This window comes from Castor canadensis, chromosome 1 (genome assembly GCF_047511655.1).
Source record: "Castor canadensis chromosome 1, mCasCan1.hap1v2, whole genome shotgun sequence".
NCBI classification, from domain to species: domain Eukaryota; kingdom Metazoa; phylum Chordata; class Mammalia; order Rodentia; family Castoridae; genus Castor; species Castor canadensis.
Window position 1 is genome coordinate 155,331,190 of NC_133386.1, and position 18,183 is coordinate 155,349,372.

At 36.6% G+C, this 18,183-nt stretch overlaps 1 protein-coding gene and 1 pseudogene across 11 annotated transcripts in view; both read left to right on the forward strand.

Annotated features, from left to right (window-relative positions):
- The window catches only part of Nucb2 (nucleobindin 2), a 59,484-nt gene that overhangs the window by 18,693 nt on the left and 22,608 nt on the right, over positions 1-18,183 (forward strand). For all 11 annotated transcript variants that reach the window (XM_074042431.1, XM_074042465.1, XM_074042421.1 and 8 more), the window contains 2 exons: positions 1,980-2,106; positions 17,659-17,762. In XM_074042431.1, coding sequence (XP_073898532.1) covers positions 1,980-2,106; positions 17,659-17,762 — 231 coding nt within the window. The remainder of the gene's footprint in view (positions 1-1,979; positions 2,107-17,658; positions 17,763-18,183) is intronic.
- Positions 8,805-8,919, forward strand: LOC141416713 (small nucleolar RNA SNORA27; annotated as a pseudogene).

The following is an 18,183-nucleotide window of genomic DNA, read 5'->3' on the forward strand; positions in this document are numbered from 1 at the left end:
ATTGTTCTATTTCATATATGTATATGAAGCCCATCAACCATGTTCTCTCACCTTCATCTCCTTCATTCACCCTCCCCACTCCCACAAGAACCACCCCCCACTATATCTGTTTTACAGTCCTATCTTTCATTTTTAAGTCCAAAGTCAATGTTTGAAGGGTTTCTCAATGTATCCCAGCTATGAATATATTTTACTTTGATCAGTTCAACCCCCTCTGTTTCCTTCCCTTATCATTTCCCTCCCAACCCCCTATTATTCAACAGCTTTCAATGCTTATTTTTATGTCATCTACCTGCACAGGTGCAATGTATTTTAATATTGTTGACCATCATTCTCTTTACCTTTTCTTCCTTCCCACCAAGTTCCATAGAGTAGTTCCACTATTACAAGCATGTTCTCCATATAAGTGTGTATATGATCATATTTGTTTTTATGTATACATTTATCTTTTGGATCTATTATCCACATATGAGAGAACTATTTGCCTGGGCTGGCTTCAAACCTCAATCCTCCTGATCTCTGCCTCCTGAGTAGCTAAGATTATAGGCGTGAACCCTTGACTCCCGGCTAGCCAAGCATTTTGAAATGGGAATCATACTACAGTTTTTCACTCCCCAGACATCCCCACTGCTCCATTTGTACTTGAGGGACCATGTTAGTGACTCTTCATTGTCAAATCCAGTGAATGCCCAACACTTTAATTCTTTATTTTTCTGGGCACCTTTATTTTATCCCAGTAGTCTTCAGAGTTCAGGATTGTTAAAACATAAGTTCCTGGCCCTCCCCATCCCTCTGAGTTTCTGATGCAGTAAGTCTGGGGTCTGCATTTCTAATGTTCCCAGGTAGGCTTGTGCTTCTGTGGGGATCACACTTGGACAGTCAGTGTTTCATGTGGTAGTAATGACTGTCTTCCCCTTAAAATAGATTGCTTCCCATTTCAGTATATTCTCCTACTAATCACTCATCTGTGAAAAAAGTAATCAAAAGATACAACCTTAAAAAACTAAGTTTTGAAAAGCTGTTTATGTATGGAATGACTAATGCTTTAAAGAGGCCAAGTTACTATTTTTAAAATAAAAAGCTTTGTTAAGATATGATTCATATACCATAAAATTCACCCTTTTGAAGCATATACCACAGTGGTTTTTTTAGTGTCCATAGAGTCATAAAATCATTATCACTATCTAATTTTATAGCATTTTCATTGCCCCCCCAAAGAAACGCCATATCTATTAATACAGTCACTTCCAATTTCCCTTCTCTCTCCAGCCATAAGGAATCTACTTCCTGTTTATGGATTTACCTGTTTTGGACATTTAATATAGATGGAATCATATGATGTGTAGTCTGTTGTGTCTGGCTTCTTTCACCCATCATAATGTTACCAAGGCTTATCTGTGTTATATGCCAGGATTTTTATAGCTTAGTAGTATCACATTGTATGGATATATAGTTGGCCCTTTATATCTGTGGGTTGCACATTTGTGGATTCAACTAACGTTGGATTACAAATATATGAAAAATTGCATCTCTACTGAACCTATACAGACTTTTTTTTGTCCTCATTCCCTTGACAATACAGTATAGCCACTGTTTATATAGCACTTACATCATATTAGATATTATAAGTAATTTGGAGGTGATTCAAAATACAGAAGAGGATGTTGCATAGATTATATGCAAATACGATACCATTTGTAGAAGGGACTTAAGCAACTGTGGGTTTTGGTATCTCACACCCCATTCCAGGGGTCGAACTGAGGGAAGATTGGACTATATTTGTTTATCCACTCATTAGTTGATGGACATTTGGGTTGTTTTGATTTTAGAAATATAAACTGAAACTTTTCTGAAAGAAATGCTTTTAATAATGTCAGATTTAAAGTATCACTAATTTATTATAACACTATTTTTTAATAGTTACATCTTGTCAAAAAATTGATTATAGGATAAATCTAATTTATTAATTATGTTAACAGAGTGGAAGGCTAAGCAAAGAGCTGGATTTAGTAAGTCACCACGTGAGGACAAAACTTGACGAACTGAAAAGGCAAGAAATAGGAAGGCTAAGAATGCTAATTAAAGCTAAATTGGATTCCATGCAGGGTAAGTGCTAAAGAAAAGGTAGGAAAATTTCAATATTTGGTTGTCAAGGTCAGTTTATGTTAGATGCGTGCACCATGTTCGTTCAGTGAAAATTTTGTATATTGGTTTGGCTTTTCTTAATTATTAAAATTTAAGTTTTGAATAGGTAATAGGTTTATACCATTCAAAATAAAAATGATTAATTTTAAATGATTATATCAATAAAAAGTGGGAATGAAAAGTAAGTATCAAATCATTGATTTAAAAGAAGAAAAATAACATCAAAGAAACAAAAAGAAAGCAGAGAAAGTCTAATTAGAATTACTTCCATACATGGAATAGAAAAATTGTCAGAGAGCTAACACCATAAAAACAGCAGACCCAAAGCCTGGTGCCAGTGGCTCACCCCAGTAATCATAGCTATTTGAGAGGCTGAGATCTGGAGAACCAAGGTTTAAGATCAGCCTGGGTAAATAATTTGTGGCACTCCATTTCCAAAATAATCAGAGCAAAATGGACTGGAGGTGTGGCTCGAGTGGTAGAGTGCATACTTTGCAAGCATGAAGTCCTGAGTTCAAACCCCAATTCAACAAGAACAAAAAAACCCTACCAGAGACAGTTTCCATTCTAGAAAACCATTAAGGAGCAGACAATCAATGCTATTTAAACTAGTCCACAGGAGAGAAAAAGGAGAGCGTCTACATTCTTGTTGTGTACTGATGTCAAAACCAAAACTTGTATCTCAAAAGAATATAATCTTTTTTTTGCAAGTAGACTTAATTCAGGAATACAAAATTGACTCAATATTAGGAAACATAACATTGTAAATCATCATTTGAATGGACCAGTAGAAAAAACTTCAAAAAATTTGTTTTAATTGTTGTGTTGGGAGTCCATTGTGGCGTTTACAAAAGTTCTTACAATATATCAAGTATCATAGTTGAAATCACCCTCTTTGTCATTCTCTTTTATCCCCCCTCTCCCCATTCCTGGAATAGTTTCAACAGGTCTCATTTTTCCATTTACACACATGTGTACACAGTATTGCACCATGTTCACCCTCCTACACCCCTTCCCCACCTCCTCCACCCTCCCACTGGTATCAGCCCTCCTGACAGAGTCTGTTCTGCTCTCCTGTTTTCCATTTTTATAAAAAAAATGATACTTTTGTTTGTTTAAGATAGCTGTACATTGGTTTCCTTGTGACTCTTCTATGTATGTATGTATGTATGTATGTATTATTATCCAAATTGGTTCATCTCCTCTATTTTTCTCCTTTCTATTATACTCCCCTTCTTATGATGATTTCAACAGATTTAAAAATTCAATATTCATTCTTGTATAGGAAGTACATCAACCATATTTACCTTTTTAACTTCCTTCTTTTACCCCACCTTTCTCCCTCTTGTATGTGACCTCCCCTTAGCATGACCTGTTTTTCATAATATTACTTGTATTTGTATTAGGTCTATATTCCACATATGAGAGAAAACATGTGGCCTTTGGCTTTCTGAACGTGGGTAAATTCACTTAAGATGATGTTCTCCAGTTCTATCCATTTATCTGCAAATAACAAAATTTCATTCTTCTTTCTGGCCGAATAAGATTCCATTGTATATAAATATCACACACATTGTATATAAAATCCATGCATCAGCAGTAGGGCATTTTGGCTTTTTCCATAGTTTAGCTATTGTGAATAATGCTGCAGTAAACATGGCTGGGCTGATGCCTTTACTGTAATCTGACTTACGTTCCTTCAGATACATCCTTAGGAGCGGTATTGCTGGATCATAAGGTAGATCTAATTTTAGTCTTTTGAGGAACCTCCATGCTTTTTTCCATAATGGTTATACTAATTTACATTCCCACCAGCAGTGTATGAGGGTTCCTTTTCTCCATATCCTTACCAACATTTGTTGTTTGTGTTCTTGATGGTAGCCATTCTCACAGGAGTGAGGTGGAATCTTAATATGGTTTAGATTTGCATTTCCTCTATGGCCAGGGATGTTGAGCATTTTCCAGTGTATTTTTGTGTGTGTGTGTGACCATTTGGGCTTCTTCCTTTGAAAAAAACTGTTCTGTTTATTTGCCTGCTTCTTCACTGGGCAAATTTTGGGGAGGTTTATTTGTTTGAGCTCCCTGTATATTCCAGTTAGAAATCCCTTGTCAGATATATAGCTGACAAAGATTTTCTCCCATTCTGTTGTCAGCCTTTTCAATTGTGACCATTCCTTTTGTTGTGCAGAAACTTTTTTTTTTTTGTACTGGAGTTTGAACTCAGGAGCTACACCTTGAGCCACTCCACCAGCACTTTTTGTGAAGGAATTTTTCGAGATAGGGTCTCATGAACTATTTGCCCAGGTGGTTTCGAACCACGATCCTCCTGATCTCTGCCTCCTGAGTAGCTAGGATTACAGGAATGAGCCACTGGTGCCCGGCTTGTGCAGAAGCTTTTTAATTTCATGTAGTCCCATTTGTCAATTCTTTGTCTTAGTTGCTGAGCCATTTGAGTTCTACTGAGAAAGTCTTGCCTATGCCTATTAATTCTAGTGTATTCTCTGCTCTTTCCTGCACTAGCTTCAAAGTTTCAGGTCTTCTGTTAAGGTCCTTAATCCACTTTGAGTGATACTTATACAAGGTGACAGTCATGGATCTAGTTTCAGTTTTCTACATGCAGATATCCAGTTTCCCCAGCAACACTTGTTGAAGAGGCTGTCTTTCCTCCATCATATGTTTTTGGCACCTTTGTCAAAAATCAGGTGGGTGTAGCTGCGTTGATTCATATCTGGGTCTTCCGTTCTGTTCCACTGGTCTTCGTGTCTGTTTTTGTGCCAGTACCGTGCTGTTTTTATTGTTATGGTTCTGCAGTATAGCTTGAAGTCAAGTATTGTGATACCTCTTGTATTGCTCTTTTTGCTCAATATTGCCTTGGCTATTTGCCATCTCTTGTGCTTCCAAATTAGAGTTGATTTTTCAATTTCTGTGATGAATGTCTTCGACAAATTTAAAAATTTTAATGCAGCAACAATTGAATAAATCACACTTGAAACCGATGGTTAACTCCTAAAATCCTAGCTTCTCTGGAGGCAGAGATCAGGAGGATCATTGTTCGAAGCCAGCCTGAGCAAATAGTTCTCAAGACCCTATCTAGAAAATGCCCAACATAAGAAAAGGCTGGTGGAGTGATCCAGGTGGTAGAGTGTCTGCCTAGCAAACACAAGGCCCTGAGTTCAAGCCCTAGTACTGCCAAAAAGCAAAACAAAAAAATCATAAACAAAGCTAAAGGACAAGTGATAAAACTAGAATAAATATTTGAATCCTGTGTTCTGAATCCCGGAATTTAGACTATGAGAATATTGAACAGCTATGAAGTAGAAGTTGCTTTATTTTTTAGCTTTTCATTAGTGTATGTTATATTTTACAAAAGAATGGGTTTCATTATGACATAAATGCAAGGATATCTTAAAGGAAGTTATCTCAGAGCTTACATGAAAAAGAAAAGAAAAAGGGCTTACATGACCATCTCCAAATATATAGAAAACACATTTGACAAAATTGAAGACCCATTGTTAACTTTAAAAAAGTAATAAAATGGCAATGAACAGATACTTCTGAATCCAACTCAGCTATATTCAACTCAGCTGCATCCCACTTAGTGAGGAAATACAGGTATGCATTCTGACTAGAATCAGGAACAAGACAATACGCCTACTCTAACCACTACTAATTAACATTGTGCTGACGGTATCAGCCAAAACCATTTTACAAAGCGAAAAAAATCAGAGGTACAGTAATTAGAAAGGAGGTGATAAAACCATCTTGTGTTTGTAGATGATATGATTGTATATTTGGAGCACCCAAAATAACTGAAAAAAAACCTTGCAATACAATAGGATTCAACCAAGGTAAACATAATCTAAAGAAATTAATATTACTCGTATGTATAAACAGTAGCTAATTAGAAGATAAAATTTAACAAAAAACTTCATTTACAATAGGAACCAAGATAAAAGACCCAGAAGAAACCTATTAAAAATATGCACAACTAACAAAAAGTTTAACGTAACTCCTGAAGGGCATAATTTTTTTGATACAAACATTCAACATTAGCCAGGTTGATTACAGGGTAGCTCACGCCTGTAATCCTAGCTACTCAGGAGGCAGAGATAAGGAGGTTCACTATTTGAAGCTTGTACTGGGCAAATAGTTCCTGAGACCCTATCTCGAAAATATACAATACAAAAGACAGTAAAGGGCTTTCCCAGCAAGCATGAGGCCCTGAGTTCAAACCCCAGTCCCACCAAAAAAAAAAAAAACCTTTAAAAAAATACTCAACATTTTAAACATGTTAGTCTTCCTAGTTAATTTATAAGTTTAACATGACCCAAATAAAAATATATACATTTTTTTGGTACTAGCAAGTTCATTTTAAAGTTCTTATGTGGATACCTGTATTTAGTATTAAATATTAGAATATGCCAATATGCCTTGGTTATTAAAACTATGTGGTTTTTGACATATAACTAGAAAGACAAGTGGAACAGAACAGAAATTCAAGAAGTAGAGTTTAAGTACATGTAGAACTTAGTTTAAGGTACAGTTGGTATCTCATTATTAGCAGGATAAAGATAAATTTTTAGATAAATAGTGTTATTACAACTGGATAGCCATTTGGAAATCCGAATAAGTATGAATGAATAAGTATATTCAAATAAGTACATCTGAATAAGTATAAATGAATCAAAGATTTAATTGTAGAAAATAAAATCATGAAAGTAGTAGGTGACACTGTAGTAAGTTTCCTTTATTATCTTTCTAATTATGAGCATAATCAAGGGGCCAGATTTTGTCAGTTGACTCATGTGTCCTTGTGACATGCCTCTATAGGTTGGCTTTCTGGGTGGTTAACTGTCATAATAAACATCTGAACACTTACTTTTAGTGCAATAGTAGTTCTTTTTAAAAATGTTTTTTATTAAAATTTTTTTTTGGTGGGATGGGGTTTGAACTCAGGGTTTACACTTGCAAAGTAGGTGCTCTACTGCTTGAGTCACACTTTTGCAATAGTAGTTCTTAACCCTTAGATTAAGAACTCAAGGATCACTTGGCAAGCTCATGAAAAGTGCAGGTTACTAAATCTCACCTGCGGGATTCTGGCTCTGGGAATGAATAATCTTATTTTAAACATAAAATTCTGTTTGGTACATGATTTTGCAGAAATGCCTATGTAGTGTCTTAAGCCCCCAGCTAGTGAATGATCTCAGAAAACAAGAATCAAATACTCATAATCCTGAAATTAAGGATATTCATAAGAGGTAAACTGAGCTCATACCATAGTTCTTGAGATACTCTAGCAAGTAATTCCATTCTTGAAGCCAAGCCTCAGGTGTTTGGAAATTTCCTTCTTCTTAGACATCCTCTATCCCCTTAATTCTCACAGTATTTTCTTTATTCCAAGATAGGTTTTGAATGTCATTATCTAAAGAAATCATGTGATGTGATGTTGGAAACTTGTGAATATCCATTCAGAATTTATGAACTGGAATTTTTGATAATTTGAAGGAGAGCTTACTGGGTTTTAATTTTGGGGGATGTAGTTTTTTTTTGTTTTCTCTTTTTATTTTATCATTTTTACATTTATTTACATGTGTACACATTGTTTGTGCCACCTCCCCCCTTCCCACAACTCCCCAAAGTAGGTTGTGCCTTCACATGGCTTAAAACCATAAAGTGTAAGAAAGTACAGAACACAAATGTACCTGATACTTTTGCAACTTGTCAGTGCCTAAGGTCTTTCAATGCCATCCTTCTTGAGTTTCTTTATTCTTAAGTAAGTAAACACAAGAAGTGTGTTTTTTAGAAGTTCTTTTTATAAAAACGGTAGCATACCATACTGATTTTATGCATTGTGTTATTGTGTTTTACTTTTTATAATGTTTTTTGAAGCTCTTTCTGGCTTAGTACATAGAGATGACCTTTATTTTATTTTTTTTTATATTCTTTTTTTAAACCTAGGATATGTTTGTTTCCTACATCACATCACATGATTTCTTTAGATAATGACATTCAAAACCTATCTTGGAATAAAGAAAATACTGTGAGGGCTTATATTGTACATTGTTTAGATCACCCCCACTATCTCTCCACTTTGACCCCCTCTCCACCCCGCTTAAAGCAATTGCAAGAGGTTCCATTGTTCTATTTTGTATGAAGTCCATCAACCATATTCCCTCACCTTAATCTCCTTTGTTCACTCTCCCTCAAGTGCCCCCCCACTCAATACCTATTTTACAGTCCTGTCTTTTGTTTCACGTTTTCTTTTTCATAGCTACACAGAATACTATTATATGGATATTCCATAGTTTCTTTTACCAGGACCCTGTTGAAGGATGTTTAAGTTATTTCTAATGAACAATCTTCTACATATGGAGAAATATGTATCCATAGAACATTATCTTCTGGGTAATTTCACCACAGTGACTTTACCAAAGAGATATATGTAGGAGTCTTTATTCCCATTTCCTGCATGGGGAGCAGGAATGTTTCTCTTGTTTTTCACCCCAATTTCTCCCCACTGTTATCCTGTTGTACTAAATTCATTTCCTAATAAACTTTACTATTACTTTTGCTATAACAATGATGTATGTATTTGTAGTTTTGATAAATATTCCCACTTTTGATTCCATAAAGATTGTATCAATACGTATTACCTATCTCAACTCCCTTTCACTTTGCCAATTGGACTTATGTCTTTATTGCTCATTCAAGTGGGGCAAAATTAAGATTCAGGCAAACTGAGTGTTTGTTCTAAACCTGTCAGAAGAAACAAATTAAAAAAGAAAAAGAAACAACAACAACAAAAAACCCATGTACCCACAAGCAATAATTCTGAGTTTTGCAGTTCTGTTAGATGGTATAGTATAGTTTAAAATATGTATTTCTCTTACTTACAAGTAAGGTTAAGCATCTTTTCATACATTTCACTATCTGGTCATATTCTTTACAACTAAGTATTATTATTTTATTTTTTTTAGCATTTTTATTTATTTATTTAAAATTTTTATTTATTTATTTATTTTTATTCATATGTGCACACAATGTTTGGGTCATTTCTCCCCCCTTCCCCCCGCCACCTCCCTCCCCTCCCTCCCCCCCACTCCCTCCCTTACCTCCCCTAACACCTCGATACCTGGCAGAAACTATTTTGCCCTTATCTCTAATTTTGTTGTAGAGAGAGTATAAGCAATAATAGGAAGGTCCAAGGGTTTTTGCTAGTTGAGATAAGACTAGCTATACAGGGAGTTGACTCGCAATGCTTTCCTGTACATGTGTGTTACCTACTAAGTTAATTCTTTCTTGAACTAACCTTTTCTCTAGTTCCTGGTCCCTTCTATTGGCCTCTGTCACTTTAAAGTATCTACTTTAGTTTCTCTGCATTGAGGGCAACAAATGCTACCTAGGTTTTTAGGTGTCTTACCTATCCTCATACCTCCCTTGTGTGCTCTCGCTTTATCATGTGATCAAAGTCCAATCCCCTTGTTGTGTTTGCCCTTGATCTAATGTCCACATATGAGGGAGAACATACGATTTTTGGTCTTTTGGGCCAGGCTAACCTCACTCAGAATGATGTTCTCCAGTTCCATCCATTTACCTGCGAATGATAACATTTCGTTCTTCTTCATGGCTGCATAAAATTCCATTGTGTATGAATACATTTTCTTAATCCATTCGTCAGTGCTGGGGCATCTTGGCTGTTTCCATAACTTGGCTATTGTGAATAGTGCTGCAATAAACATGGGTGTGCAGGTGCCTCTGGAGTAACCTGAGTCACATTCTTTTGGGTATATCCTCAAGAGTGGTATTGCTGTATCATATGGTAGATCAATGTTTAGCTTTTTAACAAGCCTCCAAATTTTTTTCCAGAGTGGTTGTACTAGTTTACATTCCCACCAGCAGTGTAAGAGGGTTCCTTTTTCCCCCGCATCCTCGCTAACACCTGTTGTTAGTGGTGTTCCTAATAATGGCTATTCTAACAGGGGTGAGATGGAATCTTAGTGTGGTTTTAATTTGCATTTCCTTTATTGCTAGAGATGGTGAGCATTTTTTCATGTGTTTTTTGGCGAAAGTTCTGTTTAGTTTGCTTGCCCATTTCTTTATTGGTTCATTAGTTTTAGGAGAATTTAGTTTAAGTTCCCTAAATATTCTGGCTATCAGTCCTTTGTCTGATGTGTAGCTGGCAAATATTTTCTCCCACTCTGTGGGTGTTCTCTTCAGTTTAGAGACCATTTCTTTTGTTGAGCAGAAGCTTTTTAGTTTTATGAAGTCCCATTTATCTATGCTATCTCTTAGTTGTTGTGCTGCTGGGGTTCCATTGAAAAAGTTCTTGCTTATACCTATTAATTCCAGAGTATTTCCTACCCTTTGCTGTATCAACTTTAGAGTTTGGGGTCTGATATTAAGATCCTTGATCCATTTTGAGTTAATATTGGGATAGGGTGATATACATGGATCTAGTTTCATTTTTTTACATACTGCTAACCAGTTTTCCCTGCAGTTTTTGTTGAAGAGGCTGTCTTTTCTCCATCGTATATTTTTAGCGCCTTTGTCAAAGACAAGTTGGTTATAGCTGTGTGGCATCATATCTGGGTCCTCTATTCTGTTCCACTGGTCTACATGTCTGTTTTTGTGCCAGTACCATGCTGTTTTTATTGCTATTGCTCTGTAATATTAGTTTGAAGTCAGGTATCGTGTACCTCAGTCTCTTTAATGAATGTCATTGGAATTTTGATGGGAATTGCATTAAACATGTAGATTACTTTTGAGAGTATAGACATTTTTACTATGTTGATTTTACCAATCCATGAGCATGGGAGATCTCTCCACTTTCTATAGTCTTCCTCAGTCTCTTTCTTCAGAAGTTCATAGTTTTTCTTGTAGAGATCGTTCACATCTTTTGTTAGGTTTACACCTAGGTATTTGATTTTTTTTTTGAGGCTATTGTAAATGGAATTGTTTTCATACATTCTTTTGCAGTTTGTTCATTATTAGTATATAGAAATGCTAATGATTTTTCTATGTTGATTTTATATCCTGCTACCTTGCTGTAGCTATTGATGATGTCTAGGAGCTTCTGAGTAGAGTTTTTTGGGTCTTTAAGGTATAGGATCATGTCGTCTGCAAATAAGGATATTTTGACAGTTTCTTTACCTATTTGTATTCCTTTTATTCCTTCTTCTTGCCTAATTGCTCTGGCTAGAAATTCCAGTACTATGTTGAATAGGAGTGGAGATAGTGGGCATCCTTGTCTGGTTCCTGATTTTAGAGGGAATGGTTTCAGTTTTTCTCCATTAAGTATAATGCTGGCTGTAGGTTTGTCATATATAGTTTGTACAATGTTGAGGTACTTTCCTTCTATTCCTAGTTTTCTTAGAGCTTTTATCATGAAATGGTGTTGGATCTTATCAAAGGCTTTTGCTGCATCTATTAAGATGATCAAGTGGTTTTTGTCTTTGCATCTGTTTATTGATTTTCATATGTGGAACCACACCTGCATTCCTGGGATGAAGCCTACTTGGTCATGGTGAATGATCTTTTTGATGTGTTGTTGAATTCGGTTTGCCTTTATTTTGTTGAGGATTTTTGTATCAATGTTCATTAAGAAGATTGACCTATAGTTCTCATTTTTGGAGGTGTCTTTGCCTGGTTTTGGGATAAATGTAATACTGGCTTCATAAAATGTGCTAGGCAGTTTTCCTTCCCTTTCTATTTCATGGAACAGTTTAAGGAGGGTTGGTATCAGTTCTTATTTAAAGGTCTGATAGAATTCAGCAGAGAATCTGTCAGGTCCTGGATTTTCTTTTTGGGGTGACTCTTGATTGCTGCTTCAATTTCATTTTGTGTTATAGATCTATTCAGGTGATTAATATCCTCTTGGTTCAGTTTTGGATGATCATATGTATCTAGAAATCTGTCCATTTCTTTAAGATTTTCGAATTTATTTGTATATAGGTTCTCGAAGTAGTCTCTGATGATTTCCTGGACTTCCATGGTGTTTGTTGTTATCTTCCCTTTTACATTCCTGATTCTACTAATTTGGGTTTTTTCTCTCCTCATTTTAGTCAGGTTTGCCCAGGGTCTGTCGATCTTGTTTATTTTTTCAAAGAACCAACTTTTTGTTTCATTAATTCTTTGTATGGTTTTGGTTTCTATTTCATTGCTTTCAGCTCTTATTTTTATTATTTCTCTCCTTCTATTTGTTTTGGGATTTGCTTGTTCTTGTTTTTCTAGGCGTTTGAGATGTATCATTAGGTCATTGATTGGGATCTTTCAGTCTTTTTAATATATGCACTCATGACTATAAACTTTCCTTTCAGGACTTCCTTTGTTGTGTCTCATAGGTTCCGGTAGGTTGTATTTTCATTTTCATTGACTTCCAGGAACTTTTTAATTTCCTCTTTTATTTCATCAATGACCCATTGTTCATTAAGCAATGAGTTATTAAGTTTCCAGCTGTTTGCATGTTTTTTGTCTTTACTTTTGTTGTTGAGTTCTAGTTTTATTGCATTGTGATCAGATAGAATGCATGGTATAATTTCTATTTTCTTATATTTGCTGAGGCTTGCTTTGTGCCCTAGGATATGATCTATTTTGGAGAAGGTTCCATGGGCTGCTGAAAAGAATGTATATTGTATAGAATTTAGATGAAATGTTCTGTAGACTTCAACTAGGTCCATTTGATCCATGGTATATTTTAGATCTAGGATTTCTTTATTGATTTTTTGTTTGGATGACCTATCTATTGATGATAATGGGGTGTTAAAGTCTCCCACAACCACTGTGTTGGAGTTAATATATGCTTTTAGGTCCTTCAGGGTATGTTTGATGAAATTGGGTGAATGACATTGGGTGCATATAGGTTGATAATTGTTATTTCCTTTTGGTCTGTTTCCCCTTTTATTAGTATGGAATGTCTGTCTTTATCTCGTTTGATCAATGTAGGTTTGAAGTCTACTTTGTCAGAGATAAGTATTGCTACTCCCTCCTGTTTCGGGGGCCATTGGCTTGGTAAATCTTCTTCCAGCCTTTCATCCTAAGCCTATGCTCTTTTCTGTTGGTGAGATAGGTGTCCTGTAAGCAACAAATTGTTTGATCTTCCTTTTTAATCCATTTCGTCAAACGGTGCCTTTTGATGGGGGAATTAAGCCCATTAACATTAAGTGTTAGTATTGATAGGTATGTGGTGATTCCTGCCATTTAGTTTCTTAGTTGTTTGAAGGTTTGATTGTGCATATCTAAATTGAGGTTACTCTCTACTTTCTTGCTTTTTCTTTTTCTGTAGTTTGGTGCTGCCTTCCCTTTCATAGTTATGTTGGGTTTCACTTTCTGTGTGCAGAATCCCTTGAAGAATCTTTTGTAGTTGTGGCTTTGTGGTCACATATTGTTTTAGTTTCTGCTTATCATGGAAGACTTTTATTGCTCCATCTATTTTGAATGATAGTTTTGCTAGGTAGAGTATCCTAGGGTTGACGTTATTTTCATTCAGTGGCCGAAAAATCTCACCCCAAGCTCTTCTTGCTTTTAATGTTTCTGTTGAGAAGTCTGCTGTGATTTTGATAGGTTTACCTTTGTATGTTATTTGGTTTTTCTTTCTTACAGCCTTCAGTATTCTTTCTCGGGTTTCTGTACTTGTTGTTTTAACGATATATGCCGTGGGGTAGTTCTATTTTGGTCTGGTCTATTTGGTGTTCTGGAGGCCTCTTGCATGTGTATGGGAATAGATTTCTCTAGATTTGGGAAATTTTCTGTTATTATTTTCTTGAATATATCATGCATTCCCTTTGCTTGTACCTCTTCTTCTTCTTCAATGCCCATGATTCTCAAGTTTGGTCTTTTGATGGAGTCAGGGAGTTCTTACATTTAATTTTCACATGTCTTGAGTTGTTTGACTAATAGTTCTTCACTTTTCCTTTAATTACCATTTCATCTTGGAGTTCTGAGATTCTGTCTTCTGTTTGTTCTATTCTACTGGATTGGCCTTCCATTTTGTTCTGCAATTCTATTTTGTTCTTTTTTCTGAGGTTTTCCATATCCTGAGTCGCTTCCTTTTTAATGTTGTCTATTTTCGTCCTGAGTTCATTTATCTCTTTATTAATCGTGTTCTTTGTTTCACTTTGGTGTTTATACAGTGCTTCTGTGGTTTCTTTTATTTTTTCTTGTGCTTTCTCAAATTCTCTATTTTTGTTGTCTTGGAATTTCTTGAGTGTCTCCTATACATTTTGGCTGACCATATCCAGTATCATCTCTATAAAATTCTCATTGATTACCTGTAGGATTTCTTCTTTTAGATTATTCTTGTGGGCTTCATTCAGTTCTTTGGCATAGTTTATCTTCATTTTGTTAGAGTTTGGATCTGAGGATCTGTTTTCTTCATTTCCCTGGGGTTCCTGTACTAATTTTTTGCTGTGGGGAAACTGGTTTCCCTGTTTTTTTCTGTCTTCCCATCATTGCCCTTGGTGTTGTTATTGTCCCTGTACTGTGTGCAATTAAGTATTTTCTAGCTTGTAATAATAATAATAGTGATATTTAGAATGGAAGGTTGAGAGGAGAGGGAAAACAAAGAAGGTAAAGAAAAGGGAAAAACAAATAAACAGACAAGTTAAAAAAGAAAACAAACAAAAAAGTTTCAAAAAGATATAAACATGTAGAAATAGTGTACTAATCAACAGTAAGCTAAACAGGCATTAGAGAAACAGAGAGAGGATTAAAAAAAAATCTCCAAGTTCAAATGCAATAAAGTTTCAGTCTTAATAATTTTGGTGTTAGTCCCTCAGCCTCCAGTCCTGGAGATGGTGTCTCGGAAGTAGTTCTGTCATTGTCTTATCAAAGGGGAAAAAAACCAAAACCAAAACCAAACCAAACCAAACCAAACCAAAACAACAACAAAAAAACACCACAAAGTGTACCAAGTTCAAATGCAATACAGTTTCAGTAAGTTTTTCAGTATGCAGGTGTAGTTCGGTTGTTGGCTCATCAAAGGAAGAAAGAAAAAAAAAGAGTCTGGAGATAGTTCTGTGAATGGCTATCTGAGGCTGCAGCTCACCTGCCCGTTGCTGACAGCCAGCTGTTGCTGGAGGCTTTATTTATGCAGATCTTAGGAGTGAGCTAAACACTCACCTGGCCCCTCAGGCTTTGTTTACTTAGAGTTCTCCTGGTCACGACTACCACTGCTACAAACTTTCCCCTTTTGAAGCACACTGGGGCAGGTGACACTACACCTGCTTTCTCAGGCCGGTGTGTTTATTTACAGCTCACGTGGGAAGTGGGCCTTTCCCCCTCTTCTGTGGAGTTTTCCTCCCACCACCACTTTTACAAGCTTTCCCGCTCCTGGTTGCTGAGCATGTGCTGCCACTCCTGCCTTATCCGGCCGGCCTGTTTATTTACAGTTCCGTGAGGAATTGCCCCCCCCACCTTTGGCGCTCAGGGCGCCCCGCCCTCTTTGCTATGTGTCTTTTTTGTCATTGTTTATTATTCAGTTTCTCTTTTTTCCCTGGGTGAGGGTCGGTCTGTCCAGGGGGCTATGCTGATCTGGCCCAGGATTGTCTGTGGGAGTACGGCGTGCTGCTTAGCTTACCTTGTGGTCTGCGTCTTCCGAGCCATCTGGGCGCTGGCGTCTGGTGGCAGCCCAGGGGCCCTCCTGGTTTCTCTGTTTAATGTGAAGTAGAGATGCTACGCACAGGCTGGGGGTGTGGAGGAATCAAAGTTTTGCCTTTTCTCAGTGGTTTTTCCTGTAAGGTGTTTCTCCAGCATCTCTCCAAGATTTTACTTTAGGGAGCACACTTTCTGCTTCCTCCCTCTAGCTGCCATCTTGGAATCCTCTACAACTAAGTATTTTAAAAAATCTCTTCTTCATAAGTAAAACTACTAAGAATGCAGTGAAGACTTGGCTGGACTAAATTGAGCTGTCATTACTCTCTGGTCTAATAGTATGTTCCAGGCTTATCTTGTATTCACCTGGTCTGTAGCCCTGGAATCTCCATTTCTCTGAGGAGCCCAGGCTCTTCTTAGTGGGGAATGATATTGCAGCTCAAAGGCAGAAGTAGGTATTCTTCTTCTACTGGAGTATGTTTTCTTCTTGATACTTCTATCAGACAGAGCTATGTGTATGTTCGTGCATGCATATATATACATACATGTGCATATCCACGTTGCCTGTAGATGTTTAGAAATCCTGAGTTCACACAGAGAATGCTAATTCCCATCCATCTGCACAGAATTCTTTCTTGTCTTCCACCCTTCCATACTGTATATTCTACCTTAAATGAGAACACTGATTTCCAACATGAACCCATGTGGCCATTTAACAGGATACAGTTGAAATAATCCAGAATCATTTCATCATTTCATTTTGTACTTTGTCTTAACATTTTCAAGTAACAATTGATGTATCTTTAAGGATAAATCATAATATAAATGAATTTACCTGAATTAGATTTTTATTGTTACACAGAGGATTCATTGGAACATTGAAGAATTCCTTCATATAATTTTAAATCTTTTTTATTTTTGGCAGTAATGGAATTTGAACTCAGGGCTTCATGGTTGCTAGGCATGCACTCTACCACTTGAGCCACTCCAATAGCCTCCTTCATATAAATTTTAGAATAATTCTTTGTAGAAATTCTACTTAGACCTTTGATGAGGGCACTGCATTAGAGTTTATCTAATACTAAGGATATTTGGTAGTTTTAAGATAATAAAAAAGGTTTTTGCCCTTATGCTGATACTTAACTAATCTTTCAAGACATAACATTATAATGTGCATATTAGGCTGGGCATGGTCACTCATATCTATGATCCCCAGCTACTCTAGAGGCAGAGATCAGGAGGACATAGTTCACGGCCAGCCCCAGTTAAAAGTTAGTGGGATCTGATCTCAATTAATAATCCTGGTGTGGTCATTCATGCCTGTGTTCCTAGCTATGTGGGAGGCTACAGGTAGGAATATTGGCTAGATCTGGCCAAAAATGCAAGACCCTACCTTGAAAAATAACTAAAAATAAAAAAGGCATGGGTCAGGTGATAGAAAATGTGCTTAGCAAGTGCAGGACCCTGAGTTCAAACCCCAGTACTGCCAAAGGAGGCAAACAAACAAATAACAATATGTGAGCCAGGTACTGGTGGCTCATGCCTGTAATCCCAGCTACTTGGGAGACTGAGATCAGGAGGATCATGGTCTGAGGCAGCCTGGGCAAATAGATCAAAAGACTCCATCTCCAAAATAATTAAAGCAAAATGGGCTGGAGGTGTGAAGTGTGCCTCAAGTGGTAGAGCACCTGCTTTGCAAGTACAAAGCCCTCAGTTCAAATTTCAGTCCCAACAGCAACAACAAAAAAACCAGCCAAAAAAACAATATGTGTAATATTTTACTAGGAAATATGAGCTCCTGTTCTAAGTCCTTTAATTTTCTTATAAATTTCTATAAGAATAAGTATGAATTCTTTTTCTCATTTGTCATTTTTATTGTTTATAGCTTCAACTAACTGATCATTTATAGTTTTCTCTCTCTTTCAGATGTAGTCATGGACCACCAAGCTCTTCTAAAACAGTTTGATCACTTGAACCACATGAATCCTGACAAGTTTGAATCCACAGACTTAGATATGCTAATCAAAGCGGTGAGAACAATTCCAAACAGTGCTGTCTTTATTGTGCCTGTGGAGTTGTATAATGTGACATGTAAACTCAATGAGGTGGAGATATAACTTTCTAGAATATGTATCTGTAAAGGAGGAAGCCTAACTTTTACCAGTACAGATATTAATATGGACGCCCAGGTCTACAGTCCCTTATCCACAATTCCAAAACCCAAATGCTGTAAAGACTGAAACCTGGGGCTGGGATGTAGCTCAGTGGTACAGTGCTTGCCTAGCACGCACAAGGCACTGGGTTTGATCCCAGCACCAAAAGAGAAAAGACAAAAAAAAAAAAAAAAAAAAAGAGAGACTGAAACGTGGTCTAACCCAGCCAGTTACAGCAATGCTATTTGTAGTCTTTATCTACTTATAGGTTTTATTTTTAAAAAAGATAATCTGTTTG